The sequence below is a fragment of the Mobula hypostoma genome, chromosome 26 (assembly GCF_963921235.1).
Source record: "Mobula hypostoma chromosome 26, sMobHyp1.1, whole genome shotgun sequence".
Taxonomy (NCBI): domain Eukaryota; kingdom Metazoa; phylum Chordata; class Chondrichthyes; order Myliobatiformes; family Myliobatidae; genus Mobula; species Mobula hypostoma.
In genome coordinates, this window is record NC_086122.1 from 7,771,640 (window position 1) to 7,784,498 (window position 12,859).

Sequence of the window (12,859 nt, forward strand, 5' to 3'; positions counted from 1 at the left end):
ACCGTGTAACTGATGTTTCAAATAAACCCAAGGGTAACGACATATTAATGATAAAGCTACCCTGAATGCCCAAGTCAGAGTGCAATGCTATTAGACTTTTGTCTCAGTAACATGTCTCAAGTCTGTGTGCTTCTTAACCGCGCAGCTACTTCTGAAGTCATTCCCACTGACAACATTTAACAGCGTGTATATCTAAGACTAAATGGAATCAGTATTTTAACACATTCATTGTGCTGCAAATTAAGGCAAAATCCTTTGGATTTTTTTTGGAGACGTATGGGAGTTCACCTTCTAACAAATTTCTGTGATGTACACTTAAATGTTGAAAATATAATAAACAGTTTAGAAAATTCTGCAAAAGGCTTGCCTAGCATTGGGGAAAAAAGCAAATCACAAGAGCCATGAATTAGTAATGGACAATTTTAAAACTAACACTGTTCCAAGGTTGTATCAAGTTTAATGTGGAAAAATGAATGTTTGAATCAGGGTTAAAAATGGCACAAATTCATACTCAACAGATAAGTGCAGTTAACGATTAGCCAGGCTTTAGACAATCTAACTGATATGATCTAAGCTACCCAGTTCTTCTCATAACGTGTTACATTTTTCATATTACAAGATGCTGACATGAGGTTGGCCACAAAACTAGTGCTTCCAATAGAAGAAACAGAATTATAAGCATTTTTCAGGGACCTTTAGTGGGTTTAAATTTCGTTACACATTTCTGTACCGGATTGTATCCCTATAATCATGTATTTTGAGCATACAAGTCATGGCTAAAGGATGGCAGCAAGAGGCAGTATAAAGGATCCTAAAATGTTTCAAAAACAGGAAGCCCTCCATTAAGTGTGTTACTTTAGCTACAGACTCTGGTCAGTTTATCTTGCAAAGCTAATCACCAGCTCAGCCTCACATTTAGTGAGGAACATTGAAGTTCCTTCTGTTAAAATTAAGACCCAACAGAATTGAATAAGGATTTTTTTTAAAAATTATATAAAAAAGCTGCCCATTAGTTCTGCAGATTCTGCATTGTACATGCATTGCAGTGCAACTTTGCATATTTGGCCACGAGTGTTGGAAGCTCTTGCACCAGCCACACCTGTGGTATTACAATAAAACCACAAAACAGTTTACTGAAGCAACATTTCAAGCTGTTTTAAACCATTGGGCTGGTACATCTACTGCTGTTCATCCAGTAGCAATGCTTTCCGTAACACAAAAGAAGTTCCCGTACAGAAATAAGTTTGCAACAGATAAAAATTAAAGCGTTAAAAAGAAAAAAATTTAAAAATTAAACCGCAACTCAGAAGCATTTTCACCTTAAGATGATCGTTGGACACAACTAAAAGTGCCTCCTTTCCCCAAAGATTAAACAATTTTCATTTTACACAAGCCATCTCACAAAGTTCCTGCCCCTATGCTAAAATGGAAGTGAATAAAAATTAAATCCAGTTCAATTTGCCTTTTGATTTGCAATGGCTGGAAAAGTTTCATAAGAGAAAACAATAAGTCTAATTTTTAAGGTGAATGAATGTTAAAGACAAACAAAGCTTTAATATGAATTTAAATGGCAGCACAAAATAGATGTCCATTGTTAGACATGTGCTTTCACTGTACTAATAATTCCACTTTTTATCTGTCTCCTCTAAGCTTCCTTCAGCTGGTTGGCAAAACTATTCAGGCTGGCTGTTATGCAGATATAAAGTGGATCGATCCTCCTATACTACCAGCACACTGCCTGTCTCAATCCACTTCACTTACCATTATTTTCCTATTTAGAATAAATTGGTAACAATGATTAAAGAATAACATTACTGTGGCATCATTCTTCTGTGCTCAAAGAGCACAGAAAAATGCATTAACAGCAAAATATCCACCTGGGTAGACTTCCCAATTAACAACACTGCTGCAAGGATTTCTAATACATACAAGTCATTGTCCAAGTGACTTAACTATTTTGTTTCCCCACAGAAGCCCATGTGATGATTTTCTCTATTCCTCTGATCAAGTCAGAATACCCAGGGATGAATGAAGTGTGAAACATTATCCAGTTGACCATAAAGATTCTAATCATATTAAGGGGATCTTTCCTAGAAATGGAACTCAAAGCCAAAACTACAAAATCTAACAAAAACTTTTCAGATTTTGGGAAATGTTTCATGTACACTAGAGTGCCACTGCATAGGCACTCCAAACCAAAAATTGTTCAGCTTTTATTGAAAGGACAGATTCTTCCTTGCTTCTCAAACATATTGAACGAAAAAACGCTGGCAGATTTAAAAAGAGATTAAAATACAGATGTTATTCCAGATTTAATTCTTATGTTCTGTAAATATATAAATCAAAACAATGATTACTTCTAAAGGATGGCATCATTTCCCCGAAATCAAATACAAAACAATTACAGTGCCAGATTCCACCTTTATTTTGCCTACCTGTAGCAATCAGAAGGATAAACTATTGCATCAAACCATATCCTCATCAAGTTATTGTGCAATACAAGTGAGGTTTACAAAGTGAGGTGACAGAGTGCGGGGCTTTGCACAGACATAATCTTAACCTCCTGTTCACAGAGGTAACGGATTCCTTTCTATAGACTCCTTGAACCTCCCTGATAAGATCAATCATAATATGAAACATACACAATTCCTTCACCACAAAAGACAGATTTCTTTTTTAAAAAATTCACTCCAAGATTGACGATCTTGACTTCACCACAGCGTGGATACATCTCAATTGTGTGTTCGTGTCACCAGGATGTCTACAGTCTGGTCTTAGAATGCTACTGGATGCAGCAGCTGGTACTATTAGGCGCCCTGAAGCGCAAACGTAATTTTGGCCGATATTTCTCGAGGTAAAGTAGTTGCTTTGAATTAAAAGCTCCACGTCTTTTCCTGAAGTGCAAAAAGAAGTGTAACAATATGGTTTCAGCAGATTTACAACAGAAGTGAATTGAACTTCATAATTATAACTTTTTCCTCCCCAAAACAGCCTTCCCTTTTCTGCATTTGACATTTTTGATGCAACATTAAATTTTAATCTGCACAAGTTACTTAATTTCACAACTGATTGTTCCTATAACCAGAGGTCAATTTCAGCATTCCCTTTGGGAACAATATAGAGTAAAAGCCCAGAACCCTGCACTCTGATTGTTTAACTGCAGTTTCTACCCTGAGATGCTAAAGTGCAGCTGTTGCGGTTAATACATTAATCGCTTGCCACATCAATTGAATAGAAATTAATTTTGCATACAGTTTGATCATTTGGACAGGTCAGATTTCCAAGTTGCTGCATACACATATTAGCTGAATAAACTTGGATAAAAATGCTGCAAAGTTTAGCAGCTTTCCGGTAACATGATAAAACATGACTCTGATAGCAGACGAAGCAAAAAAATCCCCACAAGCTGCTCATTACTGACGTACAAATAGCTGTATTACTGACGTAGCTGTAATCGTATGTATGCCAATTATTTGGGGACAGATTTAATTCTTAAGGAAATTATATTTCTACTTTCTGGCACAACCTACTTCTGATTCAGTTTTGAAATTAAACACTCCCTCAGACTAAATTCTATAGTCTACCACTAATAAGCAAAACTTTAAACATCCTAACAAATAACGACTCTGATTTACTTACTGCCGGATAAATTGAACTGCATCTTCATACTTCATTCCTGATTCAATCAACGCTAGTGCAACAAGAACTGGAGCTCTGCAAAGCAAAACGGGTAAACTGGGTAAAACTGGTGCTTATTCAGTGAGGCTTTCGTATCATATCACAAACAGAGAATAGGAACAAAGAAAATGGCAAGAACCCGATGAACCCAGTACACCACAAACCACACCATCTATTATTCTATCCAACAATGCACTGTCTTATTTAAAAACATTTCCATTTAATTTATACATTTATTATGAAGTGTCAGATTAACTGTTTTCTCCACTAGGACCCATCTTCATTCCTTCTCTCTCTCTCTCCTTTGCAAGTGGCGCAGTGATCAAACAAAACTAAAACTTTAAGTAGCTAAAATATTACAAATTGTCAATGCTTCATACTTTTTAATCCACTCTTTTTAATTCATAATTTCCTTCGAAATTTAATATTGATATTATCTTCAGCTAAGTGTACTTCAGGGTCTCTTTGGCATTTCTAATAGTGCTTAGAAACGCTTTAAAAGAAATTGTTAATGCACTTGCTGCAGATCCCTTTCCCTAATTTTAGTGGATTATTTGTAGAAATTTCCTTTATTGAACTTTTCCAAGAAATAATTGTCAGAACAGTTAGTTTAAATCTATCCTTTGACTGTTGCTAATAATGCAAAACTCAATACTGCAATTCTATGTTGTTTTTCATTAGTCTTCAGTTAATTTATTTTAGTTCCTCAAGCTCCTGTTGATCTTTTCTTTCAAAAATATACATCTCTCGTGTGCCTTTTACAGGTCACAAAATGGTTTAATCAAACATATTACTAAAACGTCATTAATCACATTTTCCAAACCACATTGTAAATAGCTGATGATTCCCAAACTCGAGAAGTTTGACAAAGACTTAGAATTTCAACTACTTAATGATGCATACTTATCTTCATCAGGAATTTTTTTTTTAAAAATAGACAAGCAGGAACGAGATGACCACTTCAAAAATTATGATGATATCAGCATCAGTTACTAATTTGTAAGATTTTTATGGAACCGGATACAAAACTCTGGAATATAGCACTTGATACCAAAACAGAGCAGTTAACATTTGAAGACTACTATTGATAAAACGTTGCACCCACAAGGACGTGATCTGGTTGGTATGCAAGATTTCCAGTTTTGGTTGGTTTGATCAGATTGAACAGTAGTTAGGGCAAGTACCTCCCCATAAAATGTATGCAAGGCTAAGCTGAGGCCATAGCATTAGCAGCAGGGATCTAGGATAAGCTGCTGGCATTGCTTCCAATGGAGTCCTTTATTAAATTCAGCTTTTGAAAACTATAAAATGAGTCTCTTTCTTACCGTCCCAGTCCTGCCACACAGTGCACAGCAATGCAGCATCCAGGATCATTATGAAATCTCTCTCTCAACAGATTTAACCAATCATCCACAATCTGGGTAGGAGGTGGAGCACCATCATCGAAAGGCCAATCCTAAAACAGAAGAGGTGTGAGATTTCCGCAGAACCAATTGGTGCAGCATATATTGCAGTTGAAAGGATCCCTTGCCTACTCCCGTCTCATCTTAAATGCAGATCACTAACTTAGCATTGGTTGCTTAACATGAATGCAGTACACATATAAAAGTGCCAATAAAGTAAACCTGTAATTAGAAGCATATTACTCTGAATCATATGCTATTAAATTACATAAGGAAAAACAGTAACATTCTTGTCACATCACATCTTATTGAACATAGAAAACCTACAGCACAATACAAGACCTTCGGCCCACAAGGCTGTGCTGAAAATGTCCTTACCTTAGAACTACCTAGGCTTACCCATAGCCCTCTATTTTTCTAAGCTCCATGTTTCCATCCAGGAGTCTCTTAAAAGACCCTATTGTTTCCGCCTCCACCACCGCTGCCGGCAGCCCATTCCACACACTCACCACTCTCTGTGTAAAAAAAAACTTACCCCTGACATCTCCTCTGTACCTATTTCCAAGCACCTGAAAACTATGCCCTCTCGTGCTAGCCATTTCAGCCCTGGGAAAAAGCCTCTGACTATCCACATGATCAATGCCTCTCATCATCTTGTATACCTCTAACAGGTCACCTTTCGTCCTCCGTCACTCCAAGGAGAAAAGGCCAAATTCACTCAACCTATTCTCATAAGGCATGCTCCCCAATCCAGGCAACATCCTTGTAAATCTCTGCACCCTTTCTATGGTTTCCACGTCCTTCCTGTAGCGAAGCGACCAGAATTGAGCACAGTACTCCAAATGGAGTCTGATCAGGGTCCTACTGGGGTTGTATACACTGGAATTTAGAAGGATGAGAGGGGATCTAATTGAAACATATAAGATTATTAAGGGATTGGACACACTAGAGGCAGGAAACATGTTCCTGATGTTGGGGGAGTCCAGAACCAGAGGCCATGGTTTAAGAATAAGGGGTAGACAATTTAGAACAGAGTTGAGGAAGAACTTTTACATACAGAGGGTTGAGGTTCTGTGGAATGCTCTGCCTCAGAAGGCAGTAGAGGCCAATTCTCTGGATTCTTTCAAGAAAGAGTCAGATAGAGCTCTTAAAGATAGCAGAGTGAAGGGATATGGGGAGAAAGCAGGAAAAGGGTACTGATTGTGGATGATCAGCCATGATCACAGTGAATGGTGGTGCTGGCTCGAAGGGCAGAATGGCCTACTCCTGCATCTATTGCCTATACAGCTGTAACATTACCTCTTGGCTCTCAAACTCAATCCCACAGTTGACGAAGGCCAATACACCGTATGCCTTCTTAACCACAGAGTCAACCTACGTAGCAGCTTTGAGTGTCCTATAAACTCTGACCCCAAGATCCCTCTGATCCTCCACACTGCCAAGAGTCTTACCATTAATACTATATTCTGCCATCATATTTGACCTACCAAAATGAACCACCTCACACTTGTCTGGGTTAAACTCCATCTGCCACTTCTCAGCCCAGTTTTGCATCCTATCAATGTCCTGCTGTAACCTCTGACAGCCTTCCACACTATCCACAACACTGCCAACCTTTGTGTCATCAGCAAATTTACTAACCCATCCCTCTACTTCCTCATCCAGGTCATTTATAAAAATCACGAAGTGTAAGGGTCCCAGAACAGATCCCCGAGGCATTCCACTGGTCACCGACCTCCATGCGGAATATGACCTGTCTACAACCACTCTTTGCCTTCTGTGGGCAAGCCAGTTCTGGACCCACAAAGCAATGTCCCCTTGGATCCCATGTCTCCTTACTTTCTCAATAAGGTTTGCATGGGGTACCTTATCAAATGCCTTGCTGAAATCTATATACACTACATCTACGGCTCTACCTTCATCAATGTGTTTAGTCACATCCTCAAAAAATTCAGTCAGGCTCATAAGGCATGACCTGCCTTTGACAAAGCCATGCTGACTATTCCTAATCATATTACTCTCCAAATGTTCATAAATCCTGCCTCTCAGGATCTTCTCCATCAACTTACCAACCACTGAAGTAAGACTCTCTGGTCTATAATTTCTTGGGCTATCTCTGCTCCCTTTCTTGAATAAGGGAACAACATCCACAACCCTCCAATCCCCTGGAACCTCTCCTGTCCTCATTGGTGATGCAAAGATCACCAGAGGCTCAGCAATCTCCTCTCTCGCTTCCCACAGTAGCCTGGGGTATATCCCATCCGGTCCCGGTGACTTTCCTAAAGCTCCAGCACATCCTTTTTCTTAATATCTACATGCTCAAAGCTTTTCAGTCCACTGCAAGTCATTGTTACAATCGCCAAGGTCCTTTTCCATGGTGAATACTGAAGCAAAGTATTCATTAAGTACCTCTGCTATCTCCTCCGGTTCCATGCACACTTTTCCACTATCACACTTGATTGGTCCTATTCTCTCACGTCTTATCCTCTTGCTCTTCACATACTTGTAGAATGCCTTGGGGTTTTCTTTAATCCTGTCTGCCAAGGCTCTTTCATGGCCCTTTCTGGCTCTCCTAATTTCATTCTTAAGCTCCACCCTGGTAGCCTTATAATCTTCTAGATCTCTATTTTTGAACCTTTCACAAGCTCTTCTTTTCTCCTTGACTGATTTACAACAGCTTCGTACACCATGGTTCCTGTACCCTACCATCCTTTCCCTGTCTCAATGGAATGTACCTATACAGAACCCCATGTAAATATCCTCTGAACATTTGCCACATTTCTTCCATACGTTTCCCTGAGAACATCTGTTTCCAATTTATGCTTCCAAGTTCCTGCCTGATAGCCTCATATTTCCCCCTTACTCCAATTAAATGTTTCCCTAACTTGTCTGTTCCTATCCCTCTCTATTGCTATGGTAAAGGAGATAGAAATGTGATCACTATCTCCAAAATGCTCTCCCACTAAGAGACCTGACACCTGACCAGGTTCATTTCCCAATATCAGATCAAGTACAGCTTCTCCTCTTATAGGCTTATCTACATATTGTGTCAAGAAATCTTCCTGAACACACCTAACAAACTCCACCCCATCTAAACCCCTCACTCTAGGGAGATGCCAATCAATATTTGGGAAATTAAAATCTCCCACAACAACCCTGTTATTATTACACCTTTGCAGAATCTGTCTCCCTATCTGCTCCTCGATGTCCCTGTTACTATTGGGTGGTCTATAAAAAACACCCAGTAGAGTTATTGACCCCTTCCTATTCCACCCACGGAAACTCTGTAGACAACCCTTCCATGACTTCCTCCTTTTCTGCAACGGTGACACTATCCCTGATCAACAGTGCCACGCCCCCACCTCTTTTACCTCCCTCCCTGACCTTTCTGAAACATCTAAAGCTTGGTACTTGAAGTAGCCATTCCTGCCCCTGCATCTTCCAAGTCTCTGTAATGGCCACAACATCATAGCTCCAAGTGCTGATCCACACCCTAAGCTCATCCGCTTTGTTAATAATACTCCTTGCATTAAAATGGACACACCTCAAACCATCGGTCTGAGCGTGTCCCTTCTCTATCACCTGCCTATCCTCCCTTTTGCACTGTCTCCAAGCTTTCTCCATTTGTGAGCCAACCTCCTTTTCCTGTCAAAATTATTATAAAAATGTAATAATTGACCCATATTACATTTTTAAAAATGTCAAATGGAGGCAAGCTGCATTCATTCTACATTCTGCCCACAACACAACTGTCACTGAGCAATTTCAAGCAGTAATAACTCAGGAGAATACAATCCTCCAGCTTTACACAATGTCAAAGAGGCCTTAGTTCACTTCTGTAAAAGCTTCAACAAAAGAAAGCAATGGCAGACTTGCGTGTCTAACAAGCAGGAGTTCTCTGATTTTCCTCCAAAACAGTGAACAGCAGCAACTTGGCACATTACTACCACTCTCCAATACAGCATACCACTAAACTCCAATGTTTAACTTTTCAAACACAATTAATACAGACTCTTAGAACAACTGATGTTTTGACTGACCAACAAAAGAATCAAAATGTAGTCGAAGACAGACATCTAAATGATTAGAAGGATAGACAACAAGTGCAAGTCATGTATGGTGAGATGTCTCGCAAAGGTTTCTCAAGGCAAGAGAAAAGGAATTTAAAAAGTAAAACCTAGTTCCTGTGGTCGATGATGCAACAAAACAACAAGGTAAAAACAGGAAGGTGATCCTACAAGAACTTAACAGGAATTAAAAATGAAATTAAAAACAAAAGAAAGGTGATACTACCTGGATTGCTGCAGAAACAAATGCAAATTTATATATGAACTGGAAAATGAGCATGTGACTAAATGGGTCATCAATCCATCAGTACCTTAGCAGCAAAAGTCTAAGGCATGGGGTTCCCAACCTGGAGTCCACAGACCCCTTGCTTAATGGTATTGGTCCATGGCATAAAAAAAAGTTGGGAACCCCTGGTGTAAGAGAAAAGTTCCCTTAGAAAAAGGCATAAATGGAAAAATTACAGTATTTAAGTTTGAAAGACTGGCATGGAGGATAAAGGGCAAATCGACAAGTTATGAAACAGGTCTAAAGTACTAAATAGGAAAACACATTCTGAGCAAAGTTGTTGAGTTCAAGCATAAAAAGTCAATTAAATGTAATGCTAAACAAATTGTTAAAAAAAACCCGTCAGACTGTCAAAACTGCATCTGTAGTAAGAAGCAGGCAATTGAATCACGTTTGGGATTACCAAAATGGTGCTGCAGTAAAATCAAATGTGGAGTTGAACACAGTGGAGCACATTTGGGAATAATGGGAGATGGAACAATTGCATTCAGATAGCAGAGTAACAGAAGAAAAAAATTGATGTGAACTCCAATAGGACAGGGATACAAAGTATTTACCCGTAAAACAAAAAGCACAAGTCCACAGACCATGAAAATGGAAAGCAATGTGTAAAAAATGTAAGTATGCTAGGAAAATGACTAAAGAAAAACCATGGGAAATTTGAACTACTCCAAAATTGCTTGGCTACAGGAGTTAGGTAAAAGGGGATAATGGAATGGTGCTCCTACAAGGAGAAAACATTTGATAAGAAAACACATGTTAGTGAGGAATGAGCCAAATTGAAACAAGCAATAGGGGGAAAATACCTAGGTAACAATGACCATAACGTTATATGATCAAGATGAACTTCTGAGAAAATGCCGATTTTTAGGCCACTGTGGATATTGAATAAGAATGGATAAAATACCAAAGGTGCCTATATCTGGGAATGTGATAAGAGTTAAGATGGCAACTGTGGAAAAACTGATCAGAATCTGCATGTCTAGCATCATTTCATGTTTCTACTAAAGCATAGGTCTTTCCATCCCATTTTATTTAGGCCATACATAAGTATATGATTTCAATTCAGTGTCCAGAGAGAACTAATTCAGATTCAGATTATACATCAAAACAAACAGTGAAATGCAGTGTTTGCATTAACAAACAACAAACTAAAGGATGTGCTGGGGCCAGTGCACAGGATCACCACAAATTTTGGCGCCAAAACCCACAATGTTCAGTAAAGTATAAGCAACACAAAACAGACAATCGCAAAACAAGCAAGCCCCTTTCCCACCCTCCCACACACAGGCATATGCCACTGACTATAAATCCAATTCTGGCCTTTCCCATCTCTCCTCATAACTTATACACTAGCCCTGGCAACATCAAAATATTGATTTACATTCTAGTTATAATTCTGTTAGGGAGTATTCTGGAGTTATATGAACATAAACTCTAGTAAGAACTAGTTTTCAGTTCTTATGTAAATTGTAAACTGCAAGCAGTAAATTGAAGTTAAAAGCACACCTCTGCATATAAATAATACTATCTGTGAAGCACAGGTTGGTCCACAGACTCACAAATATGGCTTGCAAAAATGGTGACCATGATTATTTACAGATGCATCGGCCAAACGTTAAAAACAATGGGTTTGTGTTAATTACCCAGGAGGCTATGGATTTAAGTAATTTGCATCATTGTAAACAAATTCAAGGAACTTTGTAGACCAGACTGATACTAACAGCACATCAAATAGCTGATCTATCAATGGTTGGGAGATTTGGGTACTCAGAGTCAGCTCTCTCAACACTAATTTTGGGTGTCTGGCTCTCTGTCCTCAGATGTATTTAGAATATCTGTATCAATTAGTTTGTCCCAGCAAAGGTATTTGAACATTCAGAGATGTCTCCCACTCAAGGGAAGCATTATCAACCCAAAGTATTGAAGAAAATATTGTCATTGTAACTTCTGAAATTGTATTGAATTACCTACTTAAAGTTATAAAGATGCAATGTACTTTTGAGCTTGTGAGAGGGGGTCTCCAAAAGAATACCTGCTTGTCATGATGAATAGACTTGATAGTGCCTATAAAAAGTATTCGTCCCCCTTGGAAGTTTTCATGTTTTATTGTTTTACAACATTACAACATTAATTAATTTGCCTTTTTTGACACTGATCGACAGAAAAAAAGACTGCCTTGTCGAAGTGAAAACAGATTTCTACAACGTACAAAGCGATCTAAATTAATTACAAGTATAAAACACACACTGATTGATTGCTTAAGTATTCACTCCTTCAAGACAGTATTTAGCACCTCTGGCAGCAATTACAACCTGGAGTCTGTGTGGAAAGGTCTCTATCAGCTTTGCACATCTGAACACCGCGATTTCCCCCTATTCTTCTTCACAAAATTGCTCATGCTCTGTGTGACTGAATGGTGATCGTGAGTAATAGCCCTTTTCAAGTCCAGCCACAAATTCTTAGTTGGATTGAGGTCTGGACTCTGACTTGGCCACTCCAGGACAATAACTTTGTTTTTAAGCAATTCCTGTGTAGCTTTGGCTTTATGCTTGGGGTCATTGTATTGCTGAAAAACAAATCTTCCCCCAAGTTGCAGTTCTCTTGAAGACTGCATCAGGTTTTCCTCCAGGATTTCCCTGTATTTTGCTGCATTTGTTTTACCCGCCACCTTCACAAGCTTTCCAAGGTCTGCTGCAGTGAAGCAGCCCCACAGCATGATGCAGCCACCATCATGCTTCATGGTAGGGATGGGGTGTTTTTGATGATGTGCAGTGTTTGGGTTACGCCAAGCTTCGGGTATAGCCTGATGTGAAAAGGCTCTATTTTGGTTTCGGCAGACAACAGAACTGAATTCAGAATCTCCCACGTGCCTTCTGGCAAACTCTAGCTGAGATTTAATGCGAGTTCCCCCCACCCCGCCAATAGTAGCTTTCTCTTTGCCACTCTCCCATAAAGCCATGACTGATGAAGCACCTGGGCAACAATTGTATGCGCAGTCTCTCCCATCTCAGCCACTGAAGCTTGTAACTCAAGAGCTGTCATAGGTTTCTTGGTGGCCTCCCTCACTAGTTCCCTTCTTGCAGTCACTCAGTTTTTGAGGACTGCTTGCTCTAGGCAGATTTACAGCTGTGCCACATTCTTTCCATTTCTTAATGACTGACTTAATTGCACCCCGAGGGATATTCAGTGACTTGAAAATTTTCATGTATCCATCTCCTTCCTGACTTGTACTTTTCAATAACCTTTTCCACAGAGTAGCTTGGAGTGTTCTTTTGTCGTTATGGTATAGTTTTTGCCAGGATACTGACTCACCAGCAGCTGAACCGTCCAGATACAGGTGTGTTTTACTACAGTCAATTGAAACACCTTGACTGCACAGAAATCTCCATTTAGCTAGTTATGTGACTCAGAACATATAACAT

At 39.2% G+C, this 12,859-nt stretch overlaps 1 protein-coding gene across 1 annotated transcript in view; it reads right to left on the bottom strand.

Moving 5' to 3' along the window:
* Positions 1-2,401: 2,401 nt before the first annotated feature.
* Positions 2,402-12,859, bottom strand: part of LOC134338037 (protein tyrosine phosphatase type IVA 2-like) — an 87,188-nt gene continuing 76,730 nt past the window's right edge. The window contains exons 4-6 of the mRNA XM_063033551.1: positions 5,004-5,134; positions 3,640-3,714; positions 2,402-2,894 (exon numbers count right to left, since the gene is read on the bottom strand). Coding sequence (XP_062889621.1) covers positions 2,783-2,894; positions 3,640-3,714; positions 5,004-5,134 — 318 coding nt within the window. The 3' untranslated portion in view covers positions 2,402-2,782. The remainder of the gene's footprint in view (positions 2,895-3,639; positions 3,715-5,003; positions 5,135-12,859) is intronic.